General features: G+C 38.4%; 1 protein-coding gene and 1 pseudogene across 1 annotated transcript in view; both read right to left on the bottom strand.

Annotated features, from left to right (window-relative positions):
* Nucleotides 1-458: 458 nt before the first annotated feature.
* CACNA2D3 (calcium voltage-gated channel auxiliary subunit alpha2delta 3) overlaps nucleotides 459-23555 on the bottom strand; it is a 778957-nt gene continuing 755860 nt past the window's right edge. Inside the window, exons 35-37 of the mRNA XM_072941510.1 lie at nucleotides 4609-4719; nucleotides 4305-4434; nucleotides 459-833 (exon numbers count right to left, since the gene is read on the bottom strand). Of these exons, the coding sequence (XP_072797611.1) occupies nucleotides 741-833; nucleotides 4305-4434; nucleotides 4609-4719 (334 nt within the window). The 3' untranslated portion in view covers nucleotides 459-740. The remainder of the gene's footprint in view (nucleotides 834-4304; nucleotides 4435-4608; nucleotides 4720-23555) is intronic.
* Nucleotides 1514-3129, bottom strand: LOC140686632 (DNA mismatch repair protein Msh6 pseudogene; annotated as a pseudogene).

Raw genomic sequence — 23555 nt, 5'->3', positions numbered from 1 at the left:
GCAATAAGTCTGAGGGTCATTTGCAGTCATTGTTCTTTTCCTCCTTCAAGTCTTCTCAGAATGAATTCCCAGGATTTATGACTTCTTTATTTCTATTCCCAAATAGTTCAACACTTAAATATCATGGAAGCTTGTGTTCTCAACCAAAGTATGATTTCTATTGAAGTTTTGTTCAACAAAATTCAGGGTTCTGTGTAATAAATTATTCTCATGCAGATGATATTCTGATTTACTTCTATAAATATTTTTATAACTGAGAGTGGAGCATCTAAACAATTGTTAAATATTTGTCTAGAATCTGCTTTAGAGTAAAGTCTCTTCCAACAATCATCTTTTCCTGCTGTCTGGAATGGGTGACTTTTTCATGCACTTTCCACTCTGTATTTTCAGCAATAAAATAACAAAACTGAAGCCAGGAGATTATGATTTTAATATACTTTATTTAAAAAGTACACAGTTTAAATTGATTTCAATGGGTTTCAAGCAGAAGGGACACTGCCCACTTGCAGTCCCATTTCTGATGAAGGGTGATTATAATGTAGCAAACTCACATTTGCATGACTGGCAAAATAAAAAGATAACTTTTTGTGTCAACATATTGTTAAGAGTTGATATCACGCACAGTTTAAAATCATGAGATGCTGATGGTTGGACTATATTTCATGTCTCCTATGTTGCACCATATTTTGGTTCACAGTTTATCCATAATTTAGCATGCCAAGAGAACATCTCCGTCAGTGTCACCTTGAGAAGAGCATCAAAAGCAGAGGGAACAGGATAAGGACCATCTTGGCCTGGAGACTCGGTGCACCCCCACACTCCCTTGCATTCTCCTACAGGGAAAGGCAGGGTTGGTTAGAGCAGAGATGGATTCCAAGATGCCTTAAGTTCCCAAACTATGTGGAGTCCCCAGACCCTTCTCCCTTCTCCAGTGTATAAGCAAAATCTTCTGGGACCTAGATAACGTCAGGAAATTGACTTGTCTACATTTCACCACGTTAGTAATGAGAATCTCTGATTTCACATGTCAATGCACAGAATATTCAAAATGACTCTTCACATACTATTATGCAGAACATTCAAGAGATAAAGGATTGCTGGTAGAGATGTCTGTTATGATTGTTTTATAAAAGCAAAATACTGGCCTTCTAAGTAAAAGATCATATCTAAGGAGGCTAATCATTTCAGAGACTTGGCTATGGAAGGTTTGATGAGTGTCTTCTTTTTTATTTGAGGGGAGTGAGGCTCTGCTTTACAAAAATGAAATCATATTTTCTCCTTTCTGTACCATGCTTTTTATCCATTAATTGATGGAAATTTCTCAAACTCCATTATTCTGGATCTATTTTATTTGATTTTTTTTCTGATTGATGGTCATTCATCTTCTAATCTGTTCTCTACTGCTACAAAGAATGCTGACTTTTTTTTCATTTTTAAAAAATAAGGTTTATTAGATCATAATGTCTGAATTTACCACCTTTGTTAAAAGTTAACTCAAAGCTTCCTGTGTAGTCTATATGTCCTCAATAAAAATCAGAAACTTACAGACAGTTTTAGCATTTACAGTCCACCTTTCACTAGCTAGACTAACTTCCCAGAATAATCGCAATGACTCAGTCATCTTCTCAAATTCTCTTGCTTTTCAATGTCCCTTTTGAATAACTTCCTGTAGAAGATTAGCAAGCCTTGCTGCATCAAAGCTGTAGCTTTCAGGACAAGCTCCTTTAATGAATTTATAGAGGAAACTAATAGTCTTCTGGCTGGGGTCTTCACATTCATTTTCTACCATGTATGCCATGTGTCCTAGGCACCCTGCAACATTTTGAGAATAGTCTTCAACTAATGAATAGTAGTGGGTAGAAATAGTGTTATGACACTATTTTTTATTTCTTTATCTTTCTTTTATATGTATGGTACTTTATATTCCCAGCAAGTTTGTTAACAACTGCATTTGCTATGGCTGTCTCATCAAATGTTGCCGTACCTCTTCCTAATTCATCCACAAGTACCAAAGAATGTGCTGCTGCACGTGTAAGTATACTGGCAGTTTCACTCAATTCAAGAAAAAATGTACTTTCACCTGACATTACTCTGTCTGAGGCATCAAGTGTAGTAAACGCTCTATCAATTGGTGTGAGCTTACACATTTCAGCTAGTACATAACAATCCATCTGGGCCATTACAGCTAATAGGCCAGCCATTCTTATGAGTGTAGACTTGTCTCTAATATTTGGTCCAGTAACAAGCACACAATAAGCTTTCCCATCATCATCATCATCATCATCATCATCTTCTTCTTCTTCTTCTTCCTTACAGCCCATTAGCATGTCATTAGGAATAAAGTCATCACCAAAAAAAACCTCTGTAACGCAGGCATGGCGCGATCCTTTAAGGTCTAGGAAGGGAGGAATATCCTCTTCCGGCAACAGAATTACTGGACGACACACAGGATCATCACCCCCTCAACTGTAGTTAGCCAGGCACAATAAGACATCTAACACTGTGATGCGCTCTACAGCAGCCTTTCAGTCCTTGTAATTTTTATCAAAGTTACAGAATAATTGCCGCATGCAGTCCTTCAGAGATACATCTCTCTGTTCTTCAGCATTTATCAGGTTAGCCAACTTCTTCACAATTGTTAGGTCCTTATCAGACAATGATATTTGTTCCTGCCCCCGCCTAAGGTAAAGATGCCAGGGAGTGACAGTGCAGAGATAAAGAATTGAAGGGTATTTTTGCCTTTGATGGTTATAGCTAGATTATTTCATTGGTACCTATATTTCTGACCACCTAGTGACTTATATCTTTCATGTCTTTGGTTTATTTTTATATGTAGTTGTTTGACTTATCAATTGTTCTTTATGCTTTTATTTATAAATACTTACTCAAGTTCTACAAATTGGATACTGACTTTCAGTTATCTGTTTCCATAGAAAGGTTATAATTTTATACAATTAAATAAATCTGTTTTTATTCCATAATTTTCTGGTCTTGGGTAGGAAAGTCTCTCCAATCCTAGGATTTCTTATGAGACCATCATTTACCATTTAAGTCTATATTCTATATTCTCCCCTTTGAATTGAAACTTTCTCACACATAAGAATTTCTGTTCTGTTCCACTGACCTCATCTCACTGGGTATAGAAACTTAAAGAAAAAAATACTGATTTTTTAAAAAAAAATTGCTTATCGTGTATCTAGTTACCAAAGCAAATTATCTTATTAACTCTAGAAGATTTTTCAGTCTGGTGTCTTCAGTGATAAGTATGCAGTCTTTCCGGTTTTAATTGAAGTGGTTTTAGCATTTGGGACTATTGTTTCTTTTTTTATTTTACACAGAGCTTTTACTAGAGGTGATCACTGAATTTTATCAAAGACCTTTTCAGCATACATTGTTATTATATGCTGCTACTGAACTCTCCCTTGATATAGAAACAAACATTCTCAATAAATGCCGTATTCTTTTTAGCACTCTACTGACTTTAAAATAATCTCTAGGACTTGGAAAGTTTAAAAAAACATTAAAATTATTTGCTATTTACAAGTGAGATTAACACTCAGCTGGCTCTGGTGGCCTTTTAAAAAATGAAATCTTTTCAGTCTCCCTATAGTAATTGGTCTAGACAAATTTTCTTTTTCAAGGTGGCAATGGAGTTAACTTTTAAATTTGTAATTTTTTTGGTATATTAAAATTTTTTTGCCTACAGCATTGCAGAAGGTATTCTCTTATAATTCACCTATTTCTACGATATGTTCACCTTTCTCAGAACTAAGCCTAATTTTTCTCTGCTTTTCACTTACGCTGTAAATGAAGTTGTGACTTTGTGTGGTTGGGGTTTTTAAACATTTATCATTCCAACTTTATTTTTGTGACTCTTGATGACATCAACATTGTCACTTTTGTTTTACATGAATTTCTTATAAATAAAAAGCTGTCTATAAGTAAGCAGGGGAAAATAATTTAAACCACAATTTGAAATAGGTAAAACAAGATAGTCAGAGCCACTTTATTGTAATAGTGAAAAGTGATAAAATTATAGCACATCTGTAACAGAGAGGATAGTAAAGAGACTTTTTAAAATATACATGGATGTAATAAGAAAAGACTATTGAGCACAGACTAAATAAGACGGCATTGAGGGGCTGAAAGTAAAGTACCAATGACCTTCCCGTATGTTGTTTGTTGGTTTGCCTGAGAGGGATTGCTATCTCAAAAGTAAACTTTTTAGCTGGAGTTCTTAGACCACTGTAAAACTATCATGGTGAATCTGTTGGAAAAAGAGCAGGAAGGGTTCTCACACTTACCTCAGGATGGAAGCCATGACAAGATTCTGGACGTCTTCTGATCTTCTGGGCCTTTAAACGTTCACACTTAAGGGATTCGTTATGTTGACTGTAGTTAAGGCATGTTTCCAAGATGTTCCTTTTCCTTACTCTGCATTTTAGAGGTTAAAGTTTGGCAATGAACTCTTTTAACAACTTCTCTCTCTCTAATAGTGGAAAGGATGTCATCTACCCACTCTAAGATTTCTCCCCTGGGACTCCTTACCATTGATCCCTCCTACCAGCTTCACTGGCCGTGTCTGGACCTACGCACAAAAGGATATACCTGATTTCAATGGGTGCCATGGTGATGGGGGCCACAGACTCACAGAGGCAGCTACTGTCCACCACCACCATGAACAGATTGCTGCTTGGGATTTGCTGGATGACAAAGGACCTGTTGAAGCAAGACACAAAGAGACAGTGAATAATTATTTACCATCCCAAGTGAAGAGCCATGAGGAAAACTTTTCCCCCAGGGTAGGGGAACTACTGTAATATTCTGGAAAACAAGTTCCAGAGACTGCTTTACTACGCAAGTTGCCTCTTTCCATGAGGCTCTTCACTTTCAAATACTAAGCTTCACTAAGAAAACAATAGCTTATCATCTACAGCTATGTCCATATATAGTCCATACAACTCCCTTTAGGAAGACTGGAATTTTATATGCATGAAACAGGAGAGTCAAAGTTGCCACATCACCTCAGTTTCCAAGGTCTAAGAGGTTAGTCTTCTCTAAGCCTCATTTCCTTCTCCTAGGGCCTAAACATTATCTTCAATTGCATCTGATGTTCTTTGAGGTTTATTTTCTCTCCTCCTTCCCTCAAGAATATGTCATATGATGAAAAAACATGAAGTGAACTTCCTAGACCCTTCACTGTAGCACTTTGCACAATGTCTCCCATAGTAGAAGTACATTGTACTGGATGAAATTAATGCTAGTTGTTTAAGGCGTTCCATCCTTCTTAGAGACAAAGTGATGCTGATACTAAGGCCATATAGCACTTCCAGTAGTCTGGGTCCATCTGCACAGCTAGTCCAACTTAAGTAAGCTTAATGACACCTCCTCACATTACCCAACACAGTGAAATGATAGAAGAAATATCACCATAAAAAATACTCCTTGATACAGTACTAGTGACTCTTTGAGTAACAAATTAGAGAACAAATTCCATATTCTTCTAGAGCCAAAAAATTAGCTAAATATTTAATCCCAGGCCTAAAATCCCTGTCACATAATTTTTCATGATATTTCACCAAATTCAGTTTAGTCAGATGAAACAGACTATACCCTAACAAAATTGTCAATTTCTCCGTAAGTTTTCTTCATTCATCTTCTTCTCTCAATAAATCTGTTCTACTCTCTAGAGTGACTCACCATGGTTTAGTAAAATCAGGCAATGAGAAGAATCCTTCTTGGATTTCATTTCATTTGGAAATGATAATGGGGAAACTCTTTTTAAGTTTTTACTTGTTGCAAACTCTTATGTTGAATTATCCAAGAATGTCTCTGAAATAACACAATTGGCTTCTTCTCTACAAATGCCTGATGCCCATTCATCTAATATCCTGAAATTATGTTCCTTTTCTTTTAATCCACAGAAAGAAACAGGGCATGCCACTACTCAAAGGTATTTCCTCAGTGCCTGAACCACTAATCCACATTCTGGGAAACTTACTCTCTGCCCTTCCCACCTTTCCGCACAACTACACCTGGATTGAGAAAAAATTTCAAGCTTCCTCATCGTCTCACTAAAACTTTAAAAAATTTCTGCTTTATCTCCCCCTTTTAGCACTAAGTGCCTTCCTACGTATGCAAAGACATTGCGCTAGCAGCTGGCCTCTTTGTAATGGATTGTGCCTATGCGAATAAAAATAATCTACCTGAGAGGCTCTCATCAGAGAACCAACAATTTCCACTTTGGAGGCAGGGTAAAAAAGTCTTAGAGAAAAATGCAAAACCAAGATCACACAACTCTTTAAAAAATAAATGACTGACTAGGATATTAAGCCAAATGAATCTCAGATGAACAATTAAGAAGAAAGAGAATAAAATATGAAATATAACCTCTAAAGGGAGATATTTTCCAAATGAAGAAAAATTCTATTTTTTTCACTAAAAGGGTCCATTCAAGCATAAGTAAAACATTAGGTCATCAAAGATACAGATCTAAAAGCTTCTCTAGAAACAAATTAATTAAAAAGGAATAAGAATGACACCAACTTCTCAATGGAAGTATTTATAATGAAGAAAACAGAGCAACATGAGGGAATGGAAAAAAGGAAGTAAAAAGTATGTCAGGTTCCAGAGAAAAATAGATTCTAAGTAATCAGAGATATTGAAAGAAACTTCTGTTTTAAAATTTAAGGATAATTACTGAAAAAAATCCCTGGAAAATAAAAATCTGACTAATCCAAGATAATGTGGTAAATAACACACACATATACACAAAGACTGCCAGCATAAGCCAAAAATTACTACCAATCATATTACACATTGTAATAAATGTGAGGTAGTCAGATTTACGTATTAAAAGGCAGAGATTCTTAAATTGGGTTTTACAAAAATACCAGCACTATGGTATTTGCAACAGATAGTCCTAAAACAGAGTGACATGGAAGGAGAGAAAGATGTACCAGAACAATGCTAAGAGCAAAAGAGAGGAACCACTTTAGTAGTATTATTATACAAATATTGAAAGTAAAAAATCATTAAAATGTAATAAATAGTTCATACTGAAAAATAGTATAATAGTAAAAATACTATAATAGTATAGTAGAGTATAATAGTATAACAAGGTATGACATGAATTTTTATGATCATAGTGTACAAACTAATAGAAATACCAAAAGTGCTAGATGAATGCAAGCAAAAAAGAGGTAAACAGTGGAAATTAAAGGTTAAAAATACATTCAATTAATCCTTAAGAATTTGAGAACAGTCCGGACTCAGGTCTGTGCAGTGTGACCTTAAATACTTTTATTGGGGGAAAAGAACTGCAAATAAATGGACCGTGTTTTCGAATCCAGAAGCTAGAAAAATAACAATGCTGCACCTGTGCCCCTATACTCGGTCTTCCCTCTAGTACACTGTAGTGAGAACTGATGTCCTTCTCCAAAGCCCAGCCCTGAGGCTTCTGCAAGGATGTGACTGATGGAAGAGGAAAGGGGTGATCACATACAGTCTCCCTTGTCTGCTAGCCATTCCCTTCAGTTTATGCAAAACTCTCCCTTAACCTTACCGCCAGCTGCCACCCTGCTTCCCTGCCCTCTTTTATAGTACAACTCCTAAAAAGAATTATCCACAATCTCTCTCTCTCTCCCCCACCTCTCTTTTTATTTCCTCACTTCTTCCCTTATTTCATAAATCTACTATAATAAAGGCTGTAGCCCTTACCACAGCCTTGCATGGGTTCTTGTCAGTGACACCAATGACCTCACTGTCTTTCTTCTGAATCTCCTTTGCCTCTACTTCCTCCTTGCCTGTTCACTGTCTGCCCCTCACAACAAATTATGGTTTCCATGAGAGGAAGGCTGCATCTGTCTGCCCATGGATATCTGTTATTCCCAGCACTGAGAGTTATGCCTGTGACAGAGGAGACTCTTGGTAAATATTTCCTGAATCAATGACAGAAAGAATTTATAAAGATAAAAGCAGAAGGATAAAATGCAAATAGAAATGTGAAGATAACTAAAAGAACTAAACTCTGGCTTAACAGAACATTGATATAAGTCCTCTTCTGGCACTCCTGATCAAGAAAAAGAAAGTTACATTAAAACCCCAAAACACAGAGGCATTTTAAACATTCTAAGTGACTATTATGTATATCACTGCAAACAATCTGAAAACTTAGAACAAACACACCTTTGGGGATACAGTATAAACTGTCAACATTTGGTCAAGCTATAAAAACACAAGCAAACCAACTGCCGTGAAAAAAATGGAAATGCTCATTGAGAATCTACCCCCAAATGAATATTACCAAATCACCCCAAACAGATATTACTGTGTTCATAGAAAAATCCACAAACCCACCGACCAACTATTAGAACTAAGAAAAGACCTCAGCAAGCTGACCAGTTACATAATCAGCATATAAAACCACAACCTTTCCCTGACACAGGCAATAACCAATGAAAAAATACTTATGAAATAAAGAACCATTGATGGTGTTCAGTAATTACTATGAAATGCCCAAAAATAAATCTAGTAAAAGACACCTCTTTATGAAGAAAATGATCAATCTTTACTGAATATTTAAAAAAAAACCCTAAAAATTGGAAGGAATAGTGGTTCTAGAACAGTTATACATTAAAGTTGTCATTTCTTTTTCAATTAACTTTTTAAGTCAAAGTCATCTCAACAAAAATCTCAATAGAAATTCTGATGAAATTTGAGGTGATGATCCTAAGATTCATTCAAAAGAGTAAATATAAACAATAGTCTGGATAATTGTATAAAACTGAGTTTTATAAAAAGGAAAGAGAATGGAAAATGCTTGCCCCAAACAGTATCAAAATCCATGAGATGATTTACAGAAGAGGAAACACAGATGGACAACTGATATGTAAAAGGAGTTCAACCTCACTAAAAATTAGAGAAGTATAAGTTAAAATGAAATTAATATAATGAAACGCACTTTTTTGCCAGCAGAATGGCAAAACTTTAAGTCTATGGTAGTATCAAATGATGGAAAGTCTGAAGACGTGAATATTACCCTACAGTGCTTGTGGGAAACTGAACTTTTACAACCACTACGAGACCAATTAGTTATTATTACAGCAAAAATCATTTAGATTCTATTTTTCCAGCAGTTTTACTTGTCAATAAGAGAAACTCTTTTTCAAGAACCCAAGAAGTCATATATAAAGATACCTGGTCTTGGTAACATTGCTCACTGAGAGGAGGAAAAAACAAAACCCAACTGAAAGTCCATAAATACAGGAATGATTAAATAAGCAACAGTGTGTCAATTCTATGGTCTACTTGGCACCATACGAAAGGGGAAAAGAGATTTCTATTTACTGTCATGAAAGGATACCCAAAACATAGTAAGTGGGAAAACAATGTTGTAAAACTATACATAAAGTATAAATATTTAAGAATATTTAGAAATACTCCTTTAAGAATACTTGATTCTGCTACAGAGGAACAGGAGAAATAAATAGGATTGCTAAGACTTATCAGATGTGTTAGGAATAGATGGTAAATTAGTAAGTGATCCATGACTCATGTTAACACAGAAGAAATAAATGAAGGAAACAAGTGGAGCGCAGGTGGGTAGAACACAAATGAAAAAGTACAGAACATACAAAGTATCTTCTGAGAGGTAAGAAGGAATGAAAGAACCAAGTGAAATTAAATATTTGTAAGGCATAGATCATGTCATCCCCAGATTGATAGCTCTCACTTATGTCCTCCTGAAATCAACCCACTGGCAACTCCCATTTTCTGCCTGAGACACACAGATAAAAGTCATGAGTTTTCAACAGGTTATGGGCAATTTACAAATGTGACCTTTCATCTCTCCAATGAAGCAAGCATGTACTGACTCCAGGCACCTTTTATCTGGTAAGCCCCCATCCCTACCCTCAAGTCTGGTCCTCCTCCTACCATATCATTAGTGGGAGAGAGAGCAAGGGAGGAGGGGGGATGAGAAGGAACAGAATGGCAGTGGTGGAGAAGAGGAAAAGACTGGGAATAATTGTCAAGGGAGATGTGAACTTAATCTTTAACACTGGAGTTCTTTACAAGGACAATGTGTACCTGTATTCTTAACATATGGAATATTATGCTAGGGGCAAAGGGTACTGATTTTCTCATTTCATAAAAGAGAAAACTAGGACTCAGAGAGTGTAAGTCAACTCTTACAAAAACTGTAGGAATAAGACATAATTGTGCCCATTTTAGAGATGGAGAAACAAGAGACTAAGTGACTTCCTAGAGTAACAGGGACAGAGCTGCAAGTCTCTGGAGCCCAGGCCTGTTGTGGGTGGGCCACCATAGTTAGCAGATGTTCTGCCTTGTACTGGAATTATTGTGCTTAAGTTCCTTGAGGGCAGGCCCAGTGATCACTTGATACAGATGCTTAATGACAACCAGGGCAAGATATTATTCCTTTTAACACATTTACCCTCCAAGGTTAAGGCTCCAGTGTTCTCATGAAGCCCCACAGCAAACCTCCCCTCATCATCCCTCAGTCGTAGGAGATGAAAATCTCTGCAGGCAGCTCTTACCACAGTGGAGGAAAACAACCCCCTATGAAGGATTTGCCAGCGGAAAGATTAACTGCTTTTCCATATTTTAAAGACTTACTGTCTGCTTATTAACATGGTTCTTCAGAGGGGTCTGGGCAATGTTAGCTGTACATTTATGTGCACAATGTGTATTTATGGTCCAGGGTGCAGGGTTGAACTTCATAAAGCACACCTCCATCCAGCTGGCCCAGCAGCCAGACTGACATCACTGTGCAGAGGAACTGTGGCCTGGGGGGTTGGCCTAGGGGCCCAAAAAGGCAGAAGGGAAATGCCTCAACAGAGGATCACAACGGTCATTTCTAAGCAGGGATAGGTCAAAATGCATGAAATAAATTAGGTCCTCAAGGGAAAGAGAGTAAGGAAGAGGGAAGCAATTTTGATGTGTCCATTACCGGAACTGAAATAACCCAGTCCTCCCTTTTCCATTCACTACAGATGGAGAAAGAACCAGAGGAAAAAAGATGATGGGATTTCAAGACAGCCTCCCTTAACAAGAGAGACTATCTGCTCAGGGGGCTTGGCTGACCTGACGAGGAAAGCGGTCACAATGCTGCCCAGACAAGCATGTGTGGTAGGTGGGACACATGGCTAAGATTCCCAGAGGACCCCAGGGTGTACATTTGGAGATCTTAGTTGGCTTGCTTTTCACTAATTGGGTACAAAACCATGGCTTGAAAAATAATCCGCTATACAAAAAAACAAAGCAAAACAAAACAAAAGCAGAAAAATAATCAGGCACGATAGGAGCATTTTAAATAAACATTTTAAATAAAGTCTTTCACCTTTTATAGATTTCCACCATTTAGAAATTTTCCATATTTTATCCAAAGATAAAATAAAAGGCAATGAGTAAGTCACAGGGAACTGATTTGAATTTGGCACCAATCTTGTTCTATGTTGTACTATTCTCCAGGAAGATAGGGTACATGGATCTCCAAAGAACCCTATTCTCTTTAGAGGTAGGGAAATGCCTGTCCTTTCCCAGTGTGCCCCAAAATGCCCTACACTAACCTAGGGCCATAAGTTGTGAAGAGCAAGCATCTGGTGACAGACTGCTTAAAATCAAACTAGGATTTAAATATGGAGGATGTGTTCTAGTTATCGTACGGCATGGGGGAGGTAAAAGGGGGAACATCAGCACCTACTTATGGCTCAGTCCAAACAAGGTGAGAGAATGAACCGCAGGGCCTCACCTGCTCATCCTCAAAAGTGTCAGGCCTGGCAAATTTTACAGGTGAATCATGTTAGCATGGCAAGGCACACGTAGTTCTAAAATATTTAAGCTGTTTCCGAGCACAGGGAAAGAAGGTAATTTTTCAAATTCCTTTTATCAAGGATCTTGATATAAAACCTGACCAAGATTATAACAAAAAAGGAAAAAAAAGAAAAAGAAAAGAAAGAAAAGAAAAGCCATGGAATAAAATATTTTTATGAATATTGAAGCAAAGATCTTAAAAGGCAGCAAATAGACTACAGACTTCAGTAGGACACTGAAATACAGCATGTCACAGTGAGGATTAACCTAGGAATGCAAATGAACATGCTTGCTGAGTTGTTTCAGCTTAAAAGAGATAGAAAAATGAAACAATTTTTTGAAGTCTCTATCTTCAACCCTGTTGTATTGAATTCCTGCTTTCTCATCTCTAAATGATATCTTGTATAGAGTATAGATTCCTTAACTTTCTGACTATTTTAGGTTAATAAAATTAGTCCAATCTAGTTTAATACTTTCATGCCTAGTTCAAAGCTCTCCACTGTCCTTCCTTCAAACTTCTGTTTCCTAGCATTCTCAGCCATTTGGCAGAGGAGGCAGGGGATGGAGCAGCAGAAAGGCAAGCTTTTCCTGCCCACCAGGCCACGGTGCAATCTCTCACCACAGCTTGCTACGGCTTGGCCTTTGCTGCCCTCTGTGTGGCCCAGCATCCAAATGCTGGCTCTCTTGAGAGGTTATCACGAATTCTTCTGAGGACTGAGAGCTCCTCAACATGGCTCTAACATGACCACCCATGCAGCTGCTGTGATCAGCAGTCACTCCACAGTCTTTTGCCCTTAGCATGGACCTCACCTGGAGAGCTGTCCTCTTGTTGGGTTTAAGTAAGATAGCAGCAATGTTCCATACTGTCTGCCCACCCCCTGGGAAACAGGCATCTCTATTAGCCCAGCCATAGGCCTCTTCAGTGCTGCCCCTTCTCCAAGCCTGGCCCTCTCCCTCCAGATGTCTTTTCCCTGCTCAGAAAAGCTCAAGAGTCTACATATCTGCTACGTAGCTAGCAGATATTCGACCAGTGCTGACCTTCCCTTCTTTCAGATATCCCCCAAATACAGAAGAGTCTTGAAGAATCCCCACTGTCCATCTGGTTCCCAGCAGGAAAAAGTGCCCTTTGGAGGAAAATTCCTCTGTCTGTGAATCCCAGTCTCTTCCTTGCTAGGCCCCTCACCAGTCTTCACATGGCAGGGAAAGGTGGGCCCGTTGTCTACCTTCAAATAAACTTGAGGGTGTGGGCTGGGGGAGGGTTTCCAACTCCAAATTACTGCCAGATAAATGGTTGTTTTCTTTAGAATCTGCAGTGGTCAGCGTCACATTGTTCTCACCTCAGTCTGTGGCTACAAGCAAAGCCCCACTTGATATCCTGTTCACATCTTTCCAGTAAATCTATTCACATAAGACACCCTCTACAGAGGTGGAAAAGAGCCAGTGCTGTGAAATCTGTTCAATAGGTACCTCCAAGACATTTAGTAAAAATCCCATCCCTGAAAACAATCCTCAAGAGAACAGAAATAGGCACTTGATTGTGAACCAAATTTAGCACCCTGCTTCAGGATAAAGCACCCAGAGCTGTCTGATTAGAGTCGGAAGAAGGCATGAAGGCTCATTCTCCCCTCTATTTTCGTCATTGTTCTGAAAACGCCAGCCTCTGCAATTAAACCAGAGAAAGGAGGGATGATTAAACGTTGGAACAAAGGATGTATTCATAGGTACCAAAAACATGCCCTTGTCCCCAGTTCCAATAATTATTTCCCCTGGTTCCCTGTATCTCTTAATGGTGCCACCATATACTGAGTCACAAAGGCTAGAGATCTTGAAGTAATTCTCAAGGCTTTCCTCTTTGAAAATCACCATGCCCTGATTTGACCATTTCCTTAACACCTCTCAAATCCATCCTGCCACCTTCCACCCTCCAGGACCAGTTTTATGGGCAAGTGACCAGTGCAGTTATACAGGAACCTACACTCAGAAGGGCTTGTCACTTGGGGTTTACTGCTCTGTAGGCAGGGCCATTTTGAAATTTTTAACTTTATCTTTGAATTTCTATTTCATAAGTGGAATCCAAGGGGCAATGGAGCATGCATGGGGGTCATGGGGAAGTGAGAGGTTTTTAGCTGCCTGGCTCCTGCCCAGGACCAGCCACCTTATCACCCTCCAGCCCTGGCAAAGTCCTGGGTGAGGCATGGGGAAGCTCAAGGCATGGTGGGGACTGGCAACACCTTAGCATGTTCAGCTGATGAGTTGGCAGGGGTGAACTTTTCACTATCCCCTCTCCAGGTACCAAATATGTCTTGATGTTAAAATGAAGATCCCTTGGGGATTGACCATCCACAGTGAGATGGGATGGTGGGCTTGTTGAGGGGAGATCGAGCCTCCTTCATTAAACAGGACATGGCATCTTAGTCTAGTGGCTAATGGGAGGGACGGCTCAGCAGCCAGTGGGCTGCACACCCCACTGAGTAATAGAGGCAAAATCCAGGGGTGCCTGTGAGCGTTTGTACTTAACCAATGAGTATCCTTGTGCCTGAGGGAGCACAATATTAAACAGCAGATTAAAAATGTCATGACAGGTCAAGAGAGACCACAGAGAAAAGGAAATGTTTTACCTTTCAGTACCTTTAATGACGCCTTTTCCCTGCTTTCTGAAAAAACAGTCCATATTTTCATTTTGCACCGGGCCCCATAAATTATGTAGCTAGCCCTGCCAGCCTGCATGATTTCTGGCATACCTTCCAAGTGGTTTCCCTGCCATAGCCCCTTCTCTATTCTTGAGGTGGTTCCCAAGTGCAGCAAGACCATTATTCCAAAGCTGTCTTCCCACCTATCCATGGCCCCCTAGCATCTACCCAATAGTCTGCACTGGAGTGAAACAAACAATGCCCTGTGTGATTCAATGCACTGTCTCCAGCCTGATGTGCTCAACTGCCCCAACCCCTAAGCCACACTCATTCCCAATGACCAGGCTCGCTGACCTATACCAGGGATCTTGAATGACCCATGCTTCCTCTCTCTCAGTGCTGAGACTGAGGTAAAGCTGTATTTCTTAGCCTGGGCTGCTTCCTGGGAAGGTTCCTGCCTTACTTTGTTTATTCAACCCATGCCTGGACCACACCTATAACAAATTACATTAGAATTCCTAAAAGTAATGTCAAGGCTTCTGTATTTTTTGAAGCTATTCAAGTGACTCCTACTGGTCTGGATGAGCGCTCCACAAACTTAACGTGTTAAAAATTACTTGAGGATCTGGTTGAAATGCAGATTTTGTTCAGTGGGACTAAGATGGCGCCCATGATTCTGCCTTTCTCACCAATGACCGATCCCCACTAGGATACTCCCAGGTAATGCTGACACTGCTGGTTCAGGGACCAGAAGGGTAAATGTTGCAGCCACTTCAACCCTTGCAGAACTCTGGTTCAGTTCTAAATGACTTATTGAAAGCTACTTTCTCCAATAAGTACTCACTCACACAAAGAAGCATGTCCCCCATCATTCTTCCATGACATGTTGTAGGTATTTGGATCACCCACATAAAAACACACACTTCCATACTCACATGGAGTGAAATGTTCATACAGCCCTTTCTCACTCTTGTACCACCACACCCAGAAAGGCCTGAACACTCTAGGCTACCTTTGGAACCATGTGAACACTCTAAGCTATGGAACATGAAAATTCTCTTCTGTTAATCCAGGCAAACACATGGAAGAGTTATCCTCCAGAGTAATTAAAAAGTGGTTCAATAAGTTCCCTCTGGGTGCTGGATAGGAAGCACAGGTCATATACATTGAGACGCTTTGAACAAAACAGATAAGAAAACAAACAATGGTTCCCCACTATGAGCTTAAATCAAAAGTCATGAGGACAAAATATGAAAACACATACATGTATGTATACGCATGACTGGGACATTGCTGTACACCAGAAATCAACACATTGTAATTGACTGTACTTCAATTAAAGAAAAAAAAAAAGAAGTCATGAGGACAAATGCTTCAAATTTCAGGAGTTAACTGGCCATCAAACTGCTGCTCCCTCATGGGCCCCTTGATACAGCGTATTCTGAGACTGGTGGCAGTAGGGACTATTTCACTCAATACAGTGAGTATCGGACTGTTGAGTAAAACCATCTGGGCAAGAAGTTCTTGGCATTATCAACCAGGGTCTTCTCTCCCTCATTCCCTTCCTCCATTTCTCTTAGATAACCAGAGAGAGCTATTTTGGTTTTTTCATCAAATAATCTTGTCTCCTACTAGACTTCTGAGAGCAAGGCACAGGTCTTCATTTTCATTACTTATGTGTCAGCTCAGCACTAAAGCTTATTGACTAATAAGGAAAAAAAGTGAAAGATAAGAGTATAATTCAAAGTAGTACAAGTTCCCAGGCAAATAAGCTGTGCAGACTACAGTACCAGGTCTGAGCAGCCCAGAATGGCTGTCTGTCCTAACCATTCTCCAAGATCCAAAACCGCTTTACTTCGGGCTGCTTTAAAAAAAAAAAAAAAAAAAAAGGAGGCCCTGCCCAGCCCTCTTTAGCACTTTTCTTTGATATCCAATCTCCCTTCTCTGGTACCAATATCCTCTTCTTCAGGAATCCACCCTTCCTCCAGGCAGCCCAGGTGCTTCTGGGGAGCTAGCCCTGCCCAGGCATGTTACCTCCCTGAACTGATTGGTGCAATTTCTTTCCCTGAATAAAGTAACTTGTTCAGAGATGGCCATTGGACCCATGTTATTCCAGACTGAAACCCTGAACTCTACCCCCAACACATGAGGACAAGGAAGCTTTCAGCCTTTGGAGCCACAGGAAGCATTCCTATGCTCATGAACGGAAAAATGCAAGGAGAAAACCTGGGTCTTGGTCCTAACCTGTGCGATCCTGGAGTAAGCCTCACCTGAAGCCTGCTTCTTACTTCTTTGTTTAAGCTAACTTGTGATGAGCCTTCGGGTTATTTTTAAATGAAAGGTTGCTAGAGAATGCACTCCTAAATTCCTCATGATAGTCATCAGTTGCCTTATCAAACTGCAATTGGAAAACAGGCGTTAGGGAGCTGGGCCCTAGAAACCAACATCATGGCTCACACCAGGTGTACCTCAGATGACCCATCAGGAACCACTGGTGCAGGCCTCTATTGCTCCATCTCACTAGTATGGGAAATGTGCTGTGTTTTCACAATTAAGAGCTGAGATTAAATGGGACAAGTATATTGTCTTTGTTATACTTACTTATTCAAAAATGTATATACAATGGACACATTAAGGCATTCCATTTGTGACTTGCTAATGGGAAGTGCACATAAAAAACCCAAATGATGCTTTGTCTGCAGGGCACAGTGTCCCATGGTGGTTTTTGTTATACTGCAGACAGAATGAGTCCCAAAAGAGCCGTAATAATAACTTTCACTCATCCTCAGCCCCACCAAGGATTTGTTGAGATTTATGGTGCCGACCCAGAGCTTGAAAACCATTTGGGCAGGAAGTTCGTTGGCATTATCAACCCAAGACAGGTGGCAAGGAAAGCTATTTTGTGTTTGAAATATGGGGAAAGAGCCCCATAGAATGAAAAGCAAAAGGGACCCAATTTTCTTTTCTCATCTCAAAAGAAGAAAATCTCAAAAGAGTTGACAACAAAAGATATTTTCAAAACTTGGCTATTATTTTAGCTTTTCAGTTTCTTTCTTTCTTTATTTTTTTGTACTACAGTCTTCAGTAAATCCTCTTAATTATGACATGAACCATTTTCTTCTAATCCCTTAAGAAGAGTAAGGAATTTGTTAAATATTTTCACTGGAACTATCAGTGTCTTTTCTTATAAATAATGAGAATAAGAGCTAACATTTATGGAGTGTTTACCTAGTGCCAAGCACTTTTCTAAGCAGTTCCCCTTTAATCTTCACACCAACTCAAAGAATTATCATCTTCATTTTAAAAATGAAAATATTTATGCTTTGAGAAGTTAAACAACTTTTCAAAATCCTAAAACCCATCAAATATCAAAGTAGCAAAAATTCACAAAATCAGACCTAGTTGACTTAATTCTTTCATGATTACACTTAAACTAATCACCATTATCATTGTCCCAACCATCACAGTCATCACTATCAACCACTTATTGAGCCCTTATCATATGCAATCATTGTGTGAAGATCTTTTACCTAAAACTGGTTCATATCACAAGAACTCTAGGAGGCAGGGCATATTATTTCCAAGTTACAGAAAAGTCATCTGAGATTTAGAGAACTTAAGTAATTTGGTTCCATTTTGGTTTAAGATAGCACAAGTAATAGGTATCAGAGCCAAGGTCTAGATTTAACCTATTAGGCTGCACACTCACCTTCTTACTTCTTAAAAAACAAAATGTCACATGGAAAAGTGTTTTGGGCAAAATTTACTGATAAACTGAGACGAGAGAACTCGTCCCTTGTTTGAAGGGTTCAAACTGACATTACTTTGGATCCACAGTTATAATCCCTCATTTTCTAGCTTTACATTGTCTTCTGTAATTCCTAAGTGAATTGTTGGAAGACATGCAACAAAGACACAACCTACATGAAGGAGAAGCAACAACGAGGAAAATGATATATGTGTCTACCCTTTCACCTAAAAATCCCACTTCTATGAATCTATCCCCAAATATCTTGCCAAATCTGTTAAATTATGTAGTGTTCAGCTGTTCATTGCAAGATCACGTGTAACTGGAAACCCAAATGTTTGTATCAGTAGGAAATTGTATAGATAATTTCTTCATATATCCACACAATAGAGCACTATGCAGCTGTGAAAAATGAGAGAAATTTCATTCCCCAAACTGAGGAAGAAAGCTCTGCAGCATACATATAATATAAAAAGTAAGGTGCTGAACAGCATATATGGTATGCTTCCTTTTGTCAAAAAAAAAATCATGACTATATATTTTTTTTCTTTTATTACCAAAAAAAGAAAAGAAAAGAAAAGAAAAGAAAACCCAGTGGAAACCAAACCAAGAACTAATAAAAATTATTACCAACCAGGAAAAGGAGGGAACAGGGTGGAAAAACGGGGCATGGAAAGATGCTCCTCTGAATTACATCATTTCATGGTTGTGACCTTGATACTATAAACACATATAAACACATTATATATAACTTAAAAAAAGTAATCCTCCTCAAATTAAACAATACCCCTTATTATATATGTAATATATAACATGTATAATATATATTGTTTGCATAGCTACATAAGCAAAAGAAGCATTTCAATTGACTTTAAAACAGTATTTTCACACTATCTTGGGGTCTAGTCTAAAAACAAACAAACAAAAAAAGACCTCAAAGACTCTTAACACTCAGTCATGCATAATACTGTATTGCCAGTTTGAAATTATTCTTATGTATATTGTAGCTTAAGTAAATGATTAATATGTTAATATGGCTAGGAACTGAGATTTTCAGCATAAGAAAAAAGAGGTACAAGTGTAAATCAATGAAGCGAATTAAAAATCATGCAACTTTGAACTGGAACTATTAGCATAAGCTCTGGATTTATTTTCTCCTTCTAAACTAATATATATTCTCTAGAGTTAACTCCTGTAAAGACTTAGAAGATTTTGGCAAAGTTGTGGAAATGAATACTGGGGTCCAGAATGTGGCCTCTAAATAACATTTCTCAATAAACAGAACCAGGGCCCTCTGAAAAACAGCTGATTCCAGATCTAAGGCAAAAAACGTACAAAGTAAGCCTGGAACATTTTGTTACGTAGAATCCAAGGAAACTATCAAAGACTAACAAGGTCTTGTCAAAAGGACACAAGGGTCAAGTCGAAGGGGCTCCCATGAGCCAAACATGAGAAAGTTGTATATCAAATAAATTATGTCTGCAAAGAATTAAAACACATGTAAATACATATAAATCCATGAATTCATACTAAATTACTTCCCAAGTCATTATTGTTCACCACTGGAAGTTGCTAGATCACCAAGTCATCATGCTGTTAATTAATAAAGAGAAAGAGTCAAGCACTTATCCTGCCTTTTTTGTACAAATTGTATTTTGGGGCAACCAAACCATTCTAAAAAAACTGTTAAGTCACCATTTTCCAATTACTTTTCAATTTTGGAAGAAATAATGGTTTCAGGAATTGGTCATCTGTGGATCTAGAAGCATCTGGGGGAGACTGATTGCAACTTGATCAAGTTAGGCTGACACGTTATCCCAAGGATCAATCTCTACATCACCAAGTGTTAACAAGGACATGGCAACACGTGCCTCCAGATATGATGTAACAGGAAGTGCGTGGCACTGCCTATGGAGTATCCTCACCAAAAAACTCTATCAGGATCTAATCAGCTTCTAGAGCTAACCATCACTTTACAGAAACCAACACAGAAAGAGAAACAGGTTAAACACTATCCCAGGAAGCCAGCGATCAAACTCAGGATGTAGAATGTAAATGGAGTTAAATATTTAAGACAAGGATAAGATGTTGACAATTGTTGAAGCTGTGTTACAGGTACATTGAGCTCATTACATTATTATTCCTAATTTTGTATGTTTAATTTTTTCCAATGACTATTTCCCAATGTCAAAAGACATTTATTGTCTCAAGTTTTTTCTGAACACTGATCCTTTTTACCTCTTTTTCCCCTTAGCTAATTCACAAACTATCACTTGTGATAGATTAAAAAAAAATACCACAGTACCACAGGCTGGGGCATTTTCTGAAAATGAACATTACTGAGAAGGTCCTGACCATGGGGCTCACAGTTGTTTAGATTCTAAGGGTGGAGAAATGAGTACTCAAGCCTTTTTTAGGTTTCTCTCTAGTCCTATTTTCAAAAAATATATTTTGGGAAGGTGCTAGAAAAATCTTTTGGTGTGGCCAATATGTCCATCCTTTCTGTTTTTTGTTGGTTTGTTTTTAACTGAACAGGTGAGAGTGGCACCCCTACTTCACAAACCCAGTCAGATATCTGAAGATTCCCTTCTCCTTGGCATACGGCTCTAGTCTGGTCCAACCCACCAAAACTTCTAGCTTAATAAATGCACCTGTAGATTAATATTTACATGTTTAGTATACATATGCAGCATGCTGGCTACTTCATCTATCTTAGCATTATGTCCAAGGCATTTAATACCTTATAAACATCTCAAGAGTCATGACTGACTTCTGCCTTACCCAGTCTGGAATGGAAATTATTAGCCTAAGAGAGTGGTTCTCAAGATGGGTTTTATGGAGCTATTCTATCAAATATTGATGACTGGTGAACTTCTGGCTAAAAATTGCTCAACAGATTTTTTCACTGTAGGACTTCTCAGAGCCTTTAACAGGCTGACATAAATTCTTACTTTTTAAGAGGAATAAGTAATAACAGTATTTCATACTTGTGAATGCATGTTAACATACACATATACCACAATTCTTATCTGATTATTCTTAATGGATATATGGTACTTCATTTCATGCCTTTAGAATGCATATTCATATATCCATATATAGCATTTCATTAAATGTTTGTAGATGAATATTCATTTGTGGATGTGTAGAATCTCATGTCATACTTGTGAATACATGTTCACAGACAGATATATAGCTGTTCTCCAGTCATTGGACACACATGGTCTCAAGAAATCCAACCTATGTCTCCAGTATGAACATGCAGGATGAAAAATCCTTAACTTAACGGGATGGAGTAGGGAATAAAAGGTTTAAAAGAAAATGGACACACAGACCTTAGTATGGATTTTACTCTAGTTCTTCTAGGTACCAGGATCAAATTTTCTAAGCTTAATAGAATTTGGGAGCTTCATTTGAGGTTTTCATGTCTAGTTGGGCAAAAGAGCCCAACATTTAGAAGCAACTACTTTGTCACAAATGATAGTGAGTGTGAAGGAGAGTCCTAGATTTTAGGTAAAAGTTAAGAGGATGCAATAACTACTTGGGAAGGTCATACAACTAGGGGGCATACAACTCAAGGGCAAGAACCCAATTTGTCTGATTTTAAATCCCTGGTGTTTACCACATTTCTGTCACCACATGTGTGCACAGGGAACAAATAATTTTATAGACAAATACATTTAATAAAATACCTTTAATTTTCATCTAAAAACAGCAGAGTTGTACCTTGCAGTTTTTGCTTTAAAGATATGTTTACTGCTAGAAAAAAAAATAGACCTCTTCAGAGGGAAAAAGTGACACCACTGAAGACAATTTCTAAGAAGAAATAAAACATACACTAAAATGAGAGGGAAATGCCACATTATACTAAACAGTTAATTTGCCCCATCCTTTAAAAATCACTGTGGTGGTAATCTGGAGAACTCTGTTCCTGTTTACTTTCTCCTCTTTCTAAATTAATGGCAATGACTCACTTCCTGCATCCTAGCTTTGGTTCATAGCTGGGCACACCTTCCTATAGGGAGGTATTACCTGCTTTCTCCAAGATTCTATGACTCAAGTTCTGAAATCCCTTCTCCCCAAAGTGCCAGTGGTGCCCATGTGGATGCTGTTCAGGATTTCCTGAAGCCCTGATTCAGCTCATTTATAATTACACATCCCTTTTAACTGTCACTCAATTTCCATAAGCTCAACTTGAAATACTAGGTTAGCCATCTTTCTCTGATGGCTGCGTTACGACCACACCTCCCAGTTGTGGCCCTCAACACAAAGTGGTGGTGCACTCCCACCAATGACCTCGGGATCTTTGGAGGGTGAGGTGCAAATTAAACTTGTATTGCTTTATCCTCTGTTTTCTTCTTTTCTATTTTTAAATATTATTTCTGATTTTTTCCCTGGTTTATGCCAATAAGAAAAAAGGAGTGAGAATCAAACTTTTGGCAATGAAGTCCAGGGAAGTCTCCCTCATCTGGAGAACCTAGTCAAAACACAGATTCCCAGACCCACCTCCTGGAAACTGGGGATCAGTAGGTTCAGGGTGAGGCCCAGGGACATACATTTCTGTAAGTATCCCCAGGTGATTCTGATGAGCCTCATCCTATGTTTCAGAATAAATGCCAAATATTCTAACAGAAAAAAAAAGTAGAATAGACATCATTTTAAAAAGGAAAAAATAGAATTCCTTTGCTCATGGTGACTCTCTTAAAAATAAATCACAAAGGATGTTCTAATAATGTAAGATGGGAGATAATCACAATATGGCTAGCTGTCTTACTCTGTGGTTAACAGTCTAATCCAAATGGTTTAATGAAACTGCCCACAGGTACAGATGCACCGAGAACAGCCATCACCTTGACCCTGTCCAATTTTACATTTTAAAGTAGCTTTAGACCACTGTTCAGGAGACACCTGATGAGACTGACGTTGTCTCTACACAGCAAGGTTAAGTGGAGAATTCAAGCTCATGTGTATGCAAGACCTTCCTCTTGAGTTAGCTCCATCACTGAGGCTAACATATTTTAACCTCTACCCTAGCCCATGCCTTAGTAGACAGTCATTTAAATTCACCACTACACATAGCATGTAGAGACTTAGCTTGAAAGCACTTTTAGAATTATCCCAAATACCCTAATCTTTTCTTCCTTTTCTACCCTGCACAGTTTCCAAACATAGAAAATAAGGTTTTATATTATTTGTTTGCCTTCTTTCTTAAAAATCAATTCAATTTTCAGAGCTTGAGAGGCATGCATTTAAAGCCCAGTTCCTTTATAACAAAGAAGTGAAATGAGAACAGATGAATAGGCCAGTCAGAAAATGTTTGGAATCAGTAGTATTAGCATAAT

This window comes from Vicugna pacos, chromosome 17 (genome assembly GCF_048564905.1).
Source record: "Vicugna pacos chromosome 17, VicPac4, whole genome shotgun sequence".
Lineage (NCBI taxonomy): Eukaryota > Metazoa > Chordata > Mammalia > Artiodactyla > Camelidae > Vicugna > Vicugna pacos.
The sequence above is the reverse complement of the archived record's forward strand: the minus strand, read 5'-3'. Positions and strand labels throughout refer to the sequence as shown.